The sequence below is a fragment of the Pseudonaja textilis genome, chromosome 2 (genome assembly GCF_049901715.1).
Source record: "Pseudonaja textilis isolate UNSWEBS1 chromosome 2, rPseTex1.2, whole genome shotgun sequence".
In the NCBI taxonomy this organism is placed as follows: Eukaryota; Metazoa; Chordata; class Lepidosauria; order Squamata; family Elapidae; genus Pseudonaja; species Pseudonaja textilis.
In genome coordinates this window covers 43,044,181-43,056,940 of record NC_141991.1, presented here as the reverse complement: position 1 = coordinate 43,056,940, position 12,760 = coordinate 43,044,181, and the positions used below count along the sequence as shown (strand labels likewise).

The 12,760-nt window shown below is 36.8% G+C and overlaps 1 protein-coding gene across 8 annotated transcripts in view; it reads left to right on the top strand.

Annotated features, from left to right (window-relative positions):
• Nucleotides 1-12,760, top strand: part of NR2C2 (nuclear receptor subfamily 2 group C member 2) — a 58,602-nt gene that overhangs the window by 35,874 nt on the left and 9,968 nt on the right. For all 8 annotated transcript variants that reach the window (XM_026722956.2, XM_026722964.2, XM_087923745.1 and 5 more), the window contains 5 exons: nucleotides 747-894; nucleotides 7,573-7,666; nucleotides 8,641-8,774; nucleotides 9,377-9,554; nucleotides 10,476-10,597. In XM_026722956.2, the coding sequence (XP_026578741.1) occupies nucleotides 747-894; nucleotides 7,573-7,666; nucleotides 8,641-8,774; nucleotides 9,377-9,554; nucleotides 10,476-10,597 (676 nt within the window). The remainder of the gene's footprint in view (nucleotides 1-746; nucleotides 895-7,572; nucleotides 7,667-8,640; nucleotides 8,775-9,376; nucleotides 9,555-10,475; nucleotides 10,598-12,760) is intronic.

Here is a 12,760-nt window from a genome sequence, read left to right as displayed (position 1 = left end):
TGTGCCCATAGCAAATCATTGGTTTGCTTAACAACTGCAGATTCATTTCATAACCACAGTGATTCACTTTACAACTGCCGCAAAAAACATCATAAAATTGGACTGGTGATATAACTGACCATTTTCCGACCATCACAAATTACAACTGGGACTACTTGTACTTTTGTCAGTTTCAGCTTACTTTACTATAAATTGGGATTCCCTGGAAAAATGCTGAGTCACCAATACTTTGGTTGTTTCTATATGCCCTTTGAATTTAACTATATTTCATAAATGTCTGTCTAGTGTGATACACTGTTCAAGTTGATTCACAATGGTTCACTAGTTAACTGATATTGATCTTAACATTGATACAAGATTACACTTAATATCATTACTAATTGTTTTAGGATTTCCCCCCTGCATTTAAAATGTTGTATTTGTGCTTTATTGCATACTGAGACTACAAATACATTTGTTGTCTATTTTTGTTGTTAGTATTTTTTATTTCTTCATTTTTTTCTTGGTTGTGTTTTTAAATATCTGTCAAAATCAAATTAAAAAGTTCTAAAAAGCTTAGTGTCATTAGTATAATTATAGAAAACATCCCCAGACAATATAATCCTATGTATCAGAACCACAGGATTAAATAGAGTCAGTATAGACCACACCTTTGGTTAAAATGAAGTTTAAATGTGAATTAATGCTTTTAAGAATCTATGTGTTGCAGAGATTTAAACCTGTGTATTTTTTGTGTTGTGATGTAGCTGTACAGAGTGAAAGGAAGCCTTTTGATGTACAACGTGAGAAGCCAACCAACTGTGCTGCTTCAACAGAAAAAATATATATTAGAAAGGATTTAAGAAGTCCTTTGATAGCAACCCCAACATTTGTTGCAGATAAAGATGGGGCTAGGTAAGTAATGAATGTATCTTTAAAGCCCTTTTAGAGTTAAATATTTAAGTTATAGAAACATATCAATATTTTTCAGGAAATTACTAAATTAAATAGAAGCTAGTTTTATTTCTTTATAAATTGAAACACTATGTTTATTTTACTTATTAATTTTGCCCAACATTAAAACATAGGATAACAAATAATAAGTGAAAAAAACAAAAAAATATTAATGTATGAGAAAGATTTCATTTTCATATACTCGTTTCATTTATTTTCGAACTATTTTCTTGTGTGTATAGGTATAGTATATCCTTGAAATAAGACCATCCACAGATATGTAGACTCTCAAAATTTTCATATCTTATTCTTAAATGGATTTATCCATGATGGTATACAAGATAGATAGATAGATAGATAGATAGATAGATAGATAGATAGATAGATAGATAGATAGATAGATAGATGTTTATTTTCTTAAGTTTTCGCGGGTACTTACATGTATGGCATTCAGCTTTGTTCGGGTATTTTCCCACGTCATTGTAGTTGTGCTTTTAAAGTTGTAGCAACGTTTCGGCAGAATCTCATCTACCATCATCAGGCTTCTGGCAGATGAGATTCTGCCGAAACGTTGCTACAACTTTAAAAGCACAACTACAGTGACGTGGGAAAATACCTGAACAAAGCTGAATACCATACATGTAAGTACCTGCGAAAACTTAAGAAAACAAATATATATATATGTATGTATATATGTATGTATGTATATGTATGTATGTATGTTTATTGGTCTTGGAGTTTGCTGTGTTCTGCTTGATTGGTGTTTCTAATATCTTCTGTCTGTTTTGTAGCTTTTTTTGTCTTGATTGGCTGGCAACATTGTGTTTCCTGCATTGGAGGCTTTTGGTGTGGCTTGGCTCTGAGTAAATGGACAGCTATCATTTATTAGGAAGCTAGGTTTCATCTGGGTGCCTGGTGGGGGTGTGTTTGAGCTGGAGGTATCAGGGGGGATCTGTCTGTGCCCAGGTGTTTGCCTGGCTTGTGGTGTGGAGTTTTTTTTTGTTTGAGAGTGCAGGCTTCCAGATAATTGACAGTCTGGTGGAGTCATCTCTTCTATTCATGCTTTCAGATCTTTTTTCAATCTCTATGGCAGGGGTCCCCCAACCACTGGGCCGCGGACCGGTACCGGTCCGTAGAACATTTTCTACTGGGCCGCCGGTTTGCTGGGTGCCGCCATCTTGTTTTGATGAGAAAGTGCTTCCAGTGAGCTTTTCCGGTTGGAAAGCAGCGTTTGGGTCCTGAAGGAATCCTCGCACCTTAGTTTCATCGAAGGGGGGGGCGGCTTCAAACAAAACTAAGGTGCGAGGATTATTTCAGCACCCAAGGCAAGGCGAGCCGAGCGACCATCCCGAAGCCCATCGACAAAGGTACAAAGGAGCAGTTGAAGGTGGCGGGGAGAAGTGGGGGACGGCTGGCTGGCCGGTCACTCGGCTCGCCTTGCCATGCGTGCTGATGCCGGTACCGGGCCGCGGATCATTTTGTGATGCCGGTACCAGGCCGTGGCACAAAAAAGGTGGGGGCCACTGCTCTATGGCTTCTCTGATGATTCTGTAGCTGGGGTTTTCTATAGTGGCTAGGGTTTTGGTGCCATTGAAGTTGATGCTATGACCTGTAGCTTTCATGTGTTGGACTAGTGAGGAAGTGTGTTCCAGCTTTTTGACTGCATTTTTGTGTTCATCCAGGTGGGTACTTATTCTTCTATTGGTCAGTCCGATGTATGTGGTAGGGCATGATGCACAGGGGACTTCATATATGCCTTGGTTTTCCAGGTCAATTTTATCTTTGGGGTTTCTAAGGATGGCTGCTATTTTTCTGTCTGTTTTAAAGGCAGTCTTGATGTGATGCCTGTGTAGTATCTTACTGATTTTGTCTGTAGTACCTCTTACGTAGGGCAGAACAGCTGTTCCATAGGTCTGTTCATCTTCTAGGTCTCCATTATATCTCAGTGTGTTTTTGTGGATCAGGCCTGTGATTTTGCTTTTGTGGAAGCCATTGGCTGTCAGTAGTTTGGTCAGAGTGCATAGTTCAGTCTTTATGTGTGTCTTGTCTGCCAGGCGTTTGGTTCTGGCAATTAGTGTTTTGGCCACGGAGTTTATCTGTGCTGGGTGGTGGTAGGATTGGGTGTTGAGGTAGCGATTGGTGGTGTGTTTTCTTCTGATATATGCTGTGTCCTAGTGTGCCATCTATTTTTTTGTAGATTAGTACATCTAGGAATGGTAGTTGTTTGTTTCCATTTCCATGGTGAATTTGATTTTTGAGTGTGTGCTGTTTAGGTGTGTTAGGAAATTGTTTAGGTTTTATTTTTCATGGGGCCAAATAACAAATGTGTCGTCGATGTATCTTAGCCATAGTTTGGGTTTGTGGGTGTCATTAGCTAGAGCTCTGGATTCGAATTCTTCCATGAACAGGTTTGCAATGATGGGTGACAGTGGTGATCCCATAGGGGTTCCTTCACTTTGCTGGTATCTTTGTCCTTTGTGTATGAAATATGTGTTGGTTAAGCAGTGTTCTGCTAGTTCCATGAGGTGCTTGGGTGGTTGGTATTTATTTTTGATGATTTCTAGGGTTTCTTTTATTGGGACTTGAGTGAATAGTGAAACCACGTCGAAACTTACAAGAAGATCTTTTTGTTCCATGTGTAGATCTTTGATCATTTCCAAGAGGTGGTATGAGTTTTGTTCATGTGAAGCTGCTGCTTCAGCATGGGGCTGTAGCTGCTTTGCTAGGTATTTGGCTAGGTTTTGTAGTGGTGCTCCTCTGGAGCTGACTATGGTTCTGAGGAGTATGCCTTCTTTGGGTATTTTGGGGAGACCGTATAGTTTGGGGCATCTGGAAGATTTTTCTCTTGGGATGATCTTGGATCTCTTTGCTCATATTGCTGGTTATGATTTTCTTCTTGGTTATTTTTTCCAGATATGTGGTTGGGTCTGTGTTTATGGGTTTGTATGTGGAGTCTTGGAGTAGGTCTGTCAATTTTGTTTCATAGTCTTTTCTATCCATTACTACTGTGGCATTACCTTTATCTGCTAGAAGTATGATTATGCTGCTGTCATTCCTTAGGGCTTGTAGGGCTTTTAGTTCCTCTTTGTGCAAGTTGCTTTTGGGTGGTTTGCTTGTTCATAGGATGTTAGTGACTTGGTGTCTTATTCTATCAGCTTCATCTGTATTTAATTTAGTTAGGCTGGATTCCACTCCACATATGATGGATTCTGTGGGGATTTTTTTGGGTGCTGTAGCATAATTGAAACCTTTGGTTCGGACATCTGTTTCTGTTTGGTGAGTTCTCTGTTGGAAACGTTATATACTAATTTTTTCAGGTGTTGTTGTGAGTTGTTGGGGGGTTTCTTGTCATGTTCTAATTTCTTTAGTTTCTTCAGGAGTTTGTCATTTTGCAAGAGGTTTCAGTTTCAGCTCTCCAAGTTGTAAGTTGTTTTATCTTGTCCCAAAGTAGAGGGTGAATTTTGTTGCTCAATTCCAGGTGTAGGGTTAGGGTTAGTCTTTGTTTAACTGGTCGAGTTGGAATCTCTTTCTGTGGAGCTCATTCCTGAGTAGAGCCATTTCAGTTTTTTTCAGGATACGTTTGGTAGCTGCTGTGCTGTGATGAAATGTTAATTTGAAGCTGGTTGGTGTTGCATTGTTGTCTCTGCAGCTGCATAGGAATTTGAGGTCACATAATATTCCTGCTCTTTTAACTTCCAGATTCTCGTAGGTTTTGGTCTGGCTGTTTATTTCTTCCCCGTAGAGGTCTGATATTTGTTTTCTTAAGTTTTCACGGGTATCTATATGTATGGTATTCAGCTTTGTTCGGATATTTTCCCACGTCGTTATAGTTGTGCTTTTAAAGTTGTAGCAACGTTTCAGCAGAATCTCATCTGCCATCATCAGGCTTCTGTATTGTGTTGCCAGCCAACCAAGACACACAAAAAAAGCCACAAAACAGACAGAAGATATTAGAAACACCAATCAATCAGAACACAGCAAACTCCAAGACCAATAAACACAGACCAAGACTCCCAACCAATCAGGATGAAGAAAAACCCATTCTGGCACAGGAGTAGGCTAGCCCCAAATTTAAAACTGAAACAACTGTAAAAGTCTGACTCATAGACGAACACAATACAGAAGCCTGATGATGGCAGATGAGATTCTGCCGAAACGTTGCTACAACTTTAAAAGCACAACTATAATGACGTGGGAAAATACCCGAACAAAGCTGAATACCATACATACATACATACGTGTGTGTGTGTGTGTGTGTGTGTGTGTGTGTGTATGTGCTTGAAGAGAAAAAAACACTGTATATACTCACAGATAAGCCCATCCAAACCCATTATTTTGGATGTATTTTGGCACCTAATATTCCGGCCTTATCTGCAAGTATATACAATGCAATATCTAAAGTATAAATCGCTAGAGAGAGAGATAAGCCAGCGTTTTTTTTGCTTTTTTTTTGTGAGAACCATGTTAAGACATGAACCTGAAATATATCTATCTACCTTGTGTAAAGTCAATTTAGCCTATGATTTACACTCATAACTAAAACTGATCCGAAGTGTTAAATCAACAATTAATAATGAAATGGGGTTCTATGAATCGTTTTATTGAGGAATTGCATGTGTTTAAAGAGTAGTAAAATAAAAAATTCCTTTCATTAAAAAATATCATACCTTTGACTTTCTGAGTCAGAGATGGAGACAAAAACACATTTATATATTTAAACAATTTATATATCTGCACATTCTATTGCTACAACTTTGGGTAGCAGACAATATATTAAAACCAAAACCAGCAGAACAATTCAAAGTAATGGGGAAAACTACAACAACAATTGTATACCAGGTGCCAGAGATACAAATAAATGATATAATCTTGCATTTGATAGTGAACAAATAAGCAACATATAGACCAATTAGCTGGGCTCATCTAACATTCCAGTCCAAATTCATGAGAAAACAACTACTGTAGCATCCTACAGAAGGCCAAGAAGATTGGGATCTTCTTGAAGGACCAAGAAAGATTGGGAGTTTTCAAATACTTTTCAAGGGCAGTCCTCTGTAATGTGTATTGCAGATGGAAATGACTAGGGCATGAGTGACATTGACCAGGGGCTCTTGATCTAGGATCAGACGCAACTAATACATAGGACATAACTGCAAAAAGGTCCTCCTAGCCACAAATGTATGTGCTTTAAGCAGGAACCATGAGTCTAGGAGGATCCTCACATCTGATACATCTGGGGCAATAAAAGATTGCATATTACTAGAATTGTCAGACCCCAAAACCAAACCCCACTCAACCTTGCCAGGGTTGAAGCGAAGCCTGTTGTTCCCCATCTAGACTCTTGACAGCCTCAGGCAGTGGGATAAGAAATTCATGGCAACGTTTAATTCACCAGGGCAGATATATATATATATAATTGGATATCATCAGCATGTTGATTATACTGTACCCCATAGTAACAGAAATGATTACCTAGTATCTTCAAGTAGAGCTGAATAAGAACAGAAGCCTGCAGCACCCCAATAATAGGGGCCGGGGTGGAATCTTTCCTACCCAATCACTACCAACTGGAATTAAGCTGGAAAAAAGAGATGGACCAGCACAGCACTATACTAAAGGCAGCAGAGCAATCAAATTGGGCAAGGATGAGTATATAACATTCTTCCTGCCTTTGCCAGAGATCATGTGACCAGTGCTTTTTTTCATCTCTTTCCTGTGTCTGAATATCTATCAGAAGGCATCCAGATAATACGCTTCATCCGAGGTCCTCTGAAGCTGCTGCCCAACCACTTTCTCAATGATCTTCCCCAAATAGAGGAGGTTAGGTAGTGGATGAAAATTGTCCAGTATAGGTAGTTTTGTTTAACAACATGGTCACTTAAGAACTGTTAGAAGTCTCAATGGACTCATAAAAAGGTACTTTCAACCCATCCTCAAAGTTATGATCACTCATTTCCTCCACCTCCAATGGTCACATAAGTGCATTTTAGGCACTTGGCAGCTGACTGATATTAGCCCTTGTTGCACAGGCTCATGGTCATGTGACCAAAATTTGTAACTTTTGCTATTTTCCAACAAAAAGCAGCAAAAGAAATACCCATTGGATATTGTAAATTCATTTAATGACCACATGATCTGTTTAACAATTGTATATATGGTTGTAAAATTGAGTGAGGCCATATGACCTGTTTAACAACCATAATTACCACCAAAATTCCAGGCTCAATTTTGGTTATAAGTCAAGGACTGTCTGTATTATGAGGTCTTGAGAAGGGGGTAAAGCAAGGCCTCTTTAAAGGAATGAACCCCTTAGGGGAAAATTGACCATTGCTGGAACCCACTGACAAGAGTGCCCTGCAGGCTGCTTTAACAAGCTAAGAGGGATATGGATCTAAAGAGGATGGATGTGACTGAGTTCACATCCAAAAGATCTGTCCCTGTTTTGCTAGAATTGTTTTCTTAATCCTTCTGCCAGTTCAATATAATTTCTGCAAAAGCAAAACCAGAAAGTATTTTAACCAACAATTTCAGAAATCCCAAAACTATGGATTGCAATGTTATTGTTAATGATGAAACAAAGGAATATTGTGGTCTTTATTAACATAATGTTGTTTTCCTTATCTTTATCCTCTTGAACAGATCAGCCAGTCTTCTGGATTCAGGGATGCTTGTAAATATTCAGCAGCCTTTAATACGGGATGATGGTACAGTGCTACTTGCTACAGATCCCAAGGTAGCCTTCCTTAAATTTAATTGCACAGCTCATGTTTTCCTGCTTTTCCTCATTGCTATCTTATTGTACATGAAGAATTTATATATTAATAGATCATTTCTGCCGAGAAATATATTTGATATTCAGATCCTTGACTGATGTCATTTGGGATTAGAATTTCCATAGCTAAGCAATGTGGTCATAAAGCTTGACCACATTGTGTAGAAATGGCAATCTCTGCTATCCTGGTTGTTGTTAACCAAATCTCATGGCGATTAAGAGAGGCAACTTCCCGCTGGCTTCCCATTCTAGGGAAGCCAGCAGGTAGTTTCAAGTCCCAAGTAGCTAGTTAGCAGTCTAGAGGCAGGCAGCAAGGCTTGGAGGGTTTATGAGAGGGCGAGGGAGGTATGGCAAGACTTGGGGAGAGTGCATAGAGATGTGTGAGGCTGCAAGGCGAAATTGCATACAGGTGCAGTGCAGGTCTGGAGAGGGTGTACACGGATGTATAAGTGGCTGGTAGAACATAAGGGTAGAGGGACTGGAAGATTTAGACCAGTGAATTGCACTGGTCTTGTTGGCTTCTTCACTGAATTTCTGGGTACATTGACAGGGAAAGTTGCCAACAATGACCGCATGATCATGGAGTGCTGCAACTGGTCATTAGTATGACTTGTTTGCCAAGATTGTAGTTATGTGGGTGCAGGGGTGCTGGGACAGTGAGAACTCTGAAGACACTGCCCGCTAAACAAAACAGTCGTAAGTTGAGCACTATTTGTTCAGACAATAGAATAGACTAGCCATGAAAAATAGGTCTGGCTTTATAAACCTCCTGCTATGTATTATATTATTTGGTTGATATTAATTACATTTCCTAGGCCTTTCATTATAATTTTATTCTCTTCTTTTTAATTACTTTCGTATCTGTATTAGGAAACAGGCACAGATTATATTTAAAGAAACTCAATCATTTTATGCAGTGTTACTTTTTTTTTTAGGCTGAAACAAGCCAAGGTGCTTTGGGAACATTAGCAAATGTTGTAACATCACTTGCCAGCCTTAACGAATCTCTTAATAATGGAGATACTTCAGAAATTCCACAAGAAGACCAATCTGCAAGTGAGATTACTAGGTGTGTGCTTCATATTAGAAACTTTTCTAATTGGTCTCTCTGACTATAAAAGTATTTTTTAATTGATTAAACTAAAATAATTAATAATAAATATTGCCCTGTATTTGAAATTCATTCTCATGTTAAACTTAAGAATCAAGCTAACTAATATTTCTTAGCGAAGTTGAATATTGAAAAGTAGTTAAGAAAAACAGTACAAAAACGAAGTGTTGATTGTATGCTATGTAAAAAACTATTTGCCTTCTGGAATTATAATTTCACTTCTTTTTAAATCATCGGCAGCTGATTTTGGTATCCTTGTGCAAAATGTATGATACACATAAGTGTACTTATAGTATTGCAATGTCAAAGAATCCTGTTCACATTTGAATCTATTCCATGTCATTATTTTGCACTCCCTTTTCATTTATCCCCATCAAATAATCATTAAAGTATTTTTATGTGCTTGAAAACCCTGGCAATTTTCCTAAAGCTGCAAATAAATTCCTGTTTGTGGGTTGATGTTATTGATTAATGGACAAGATTTCAGTAGTTTTATTTTATTTCTCACTGATAAATGTAATATAAAAAGCATATGTATGATATATTACTTTTATTTGCAGGGCATTTGATACTTTGGCTAAAGCACTTAATACTACAGATGGTGCCACAGCACAGAATCTAGCTGATGGGATGGATCCTGCGGGTGGTGGAAATATTCATGTCATCAGTAGGGATCAGTCCACTCCGATTATTGAAGTTGAAGGACCTCTCCTTACAGATACTCATGTGACATTTAAGGTCTGGCCTTGGGTTGGTTTATCATTAACTACTTCCTTGTAAACATGAGTTCTCACAATGTATTAAATCAAATCACATTACATTCTTAACTTACTGTTTGAAACCGATCAGTGTTTGCTTATTAAAAGGATAAAATACTACTACCAAATGCTACCATTCTGTAATTTTTTTGAAAAAAATGTTCTCTCTATATAGGTACTGCATTTTAAACTTTTCTGATGTTGAACCATTATATTTAATTACAGGTGGTATTTGACTTACAACCACAATTAAACCCCAAAGTTCTTTTGCTAAGCGAGACATTTGTTAAGTGAATTTTGCCCCATTTTACAACTTTTCTTGCCACAATTGTTAAGTGAATCCCTGCAATTGTTAAGTTAGTAGCACAGTTGTTAAATGAATCTGGCTTCCCCATTGACTTTGCTTGTCAGAAGGTCAAAAAAGGTGATCTATGATCTGGGACACTGCAACTGTCATAAAAATGAATCAATTGCCCAGTGTCTGAATTTTGATCATAAGAAATGGGGTTACTGCAATGGTCATAAGTGTGAAAAATGGTCATAACTCATGTTTTTCAGTGCCATTTTAACTTTGAACGGTCACTAAATGAAGTGTTGTAAGTGAAGGATACCTGTGTTCCACATTATCATTGCAAATTGCGATCCCTAACTACATAGAAATTATTATTTACACTGCAGTTGTTATTTAAAAATTTTAATAATACATGGTAAGAGTTTCAACTACCATTAGAGTGAAAAACATTTTTTTTAATTATCAAAAATATTGATAAAACTATGTGAATGTTTAAAGAGATGTTCATTCAGTATAAAAGAATGCGGGGTTTTTTTAGTCTATATTGATTAATACATCAGTGTTTTTTTTAAATTTATTTGTAATAAACTTTGTGTTGTTCTCTTACAGTTAACCATGCCTAGCCCAATGCCAGAGTATCTGAATGTGCATTACATATGTGAGTCTGCATCACGATTACTTTTTCTTTCCATGCATTGGGCCAGATCCATTCCTGCTTTTCAGGCACTAGGGTAAGAATGTGCTGTCTTTCTCCGTTGATAAATAGACATTGAATGGAATCCACAATATTTAATGATTCTCAAAAATAAAAGTATTCCATTAGCTGTATTAAATGCTGTACCCCAAAATGTCCACTGCTAAGCAAGGCAGTTGTTAAGTGAGTTGTGCCCATTTTATAATGTTTTTGCCAGAGTTGTTAAGTGAATCATATAGTTAATAAGTGAATCGGGCTTCCCCCATTGACTTTGCTTGTCAAAAGCTCCCTAGGAAGGTTGCAAATAACAATCCCAGGACCCTGGGACTTTGCAAACATCATAAATACATATGCCACATAAATATGCCAGTTGCTAAGCATCTGAAGTTTTATCACATAACTGTGGAGATGCTACAAGCTTCATAAGTGTGAGAATCGGTCATAAATCACTTTTTTCAGTGCCATTATAACTTCAAACAAAAGGTTGTGAGTTGAGGACTACCTGTATTGAAGCTGCATTGTCAAGCTTCACATTTTTAGTTGTACAACATATGAAAGCTAGTTGGTAGAATGATTTGTATTGGACTGAACAACTAAAGTCCTGTATTGGTAATTCAGGGAAAACATGCTATGATGAATATAATGAGTTAGACTAGATCATTTTTTTGAAAATTTTCATTTGGCTTTCAACAAAGGAGAACAATTAAACTCAAGTCAAAAAAAGAACAAGAATATACAAAAATTAAACATAAATTACCCAGTAAATAGTTTTTCAAAGCAAAAATTAAATTATATGGAAGTCAATTAATATTATAAAATATTACATAAATCTAGGTGTGCAATTTGAATGATTAAGAAGGATAATTGCAGAAATTAGACCCAAAAACAAAATGCAGGATGTCAATTGCCAAACGGTATCGTTTGATGATATAAAAACTATAAGAAGTAATTCAGTCTGAAAACCTTTTAGCTTCATTCGTAACATTCCCTTCCGAGATCTTTTCTGATAGTATTTCGTTTCTTAAACTTTTCAGAAGAAATAGCATGTTTATCCTACTTAAAATATGTATATATCGGCCACATTCCAATTTTAAATTATTAATAAACACCATTGTGTTCATAACTGCATATACTTGTACGTACTACCGTATGAATGTATTTTGACTTGTAGATAGTGATCCCAAATTGTATAGCATATCTTGAACATGTTAGGACTAAAACTGGGTTTTGATGATGCTGGCCAAACTGCCAAAAATATTTTGTTTATGATCAGGGAATATTGTAAATGCATATGAAAAGTAAGAATTTGTATTTTGGTGTTTGTGGCCTGTTATACTTCACTAAATGATAATAGTGGAAGAACTAGGGATTAGTTTGGAGAAAATAATTTGTGATGTAAACTAATATGAACAGGGGGGAATTATATAAGAAGCGCAGCTAGGTGAGCAGTGCATAGACAAACATTTGCTCTTCAACATTTCATTCAGGAATATGTGAATGAGAAAGATTGTATTTATTTCAGAGAAAACTACATACAATAAAGTGTGTATTTTTGTATGCAGACAATATATTGGGTTTTTTCTATTTTTCTGTTCTTTTGAAAGGAGAGATATAATATGTATCTATTTGTATACTTGAGTATTTTTGTGTATGAGAATTATTTATATGTGGCAATATCATGACATATTGGTAGCGATATATAAATTAGGACCAGTTTATAAAGAGAATATGTACCTTAATTTGCAGGCAAGCAGTTCATTCAAATCAGAAGTTATTCGTCTAATGTTTGGTGAGGCTAACCCTCAGAATGTGGCTACTGCTTCGCATACTCATAAATGCACACACTGTTATGTACCATAAAAATATTTTTAATAAGAAGGGGGAATATCCAGGATAGATTTCAGCTATCAAGTTGAGAGTCCCAGGGTGATTAAATAGGGAAGCTGAACATTGCACATTTCAGGTAATACATAAGATGTGATCTATACATGTCCAACATTTTGTGACAATTCATAGTGGTTGTTCATATAGCAAAATGTTGAAATGCAAAAAATAAGGTTTATCTGCTGGTTGCTTAGTCAGAAAAAAATACCATTTTTTATTCTAAGTAACCAGCAGATAAACCTGATGTTTTGCATTTTAATATTGGAGAAATTTTGTTTAAAATTTTATTAATCTGAACAAAAATAATAAATTTTGT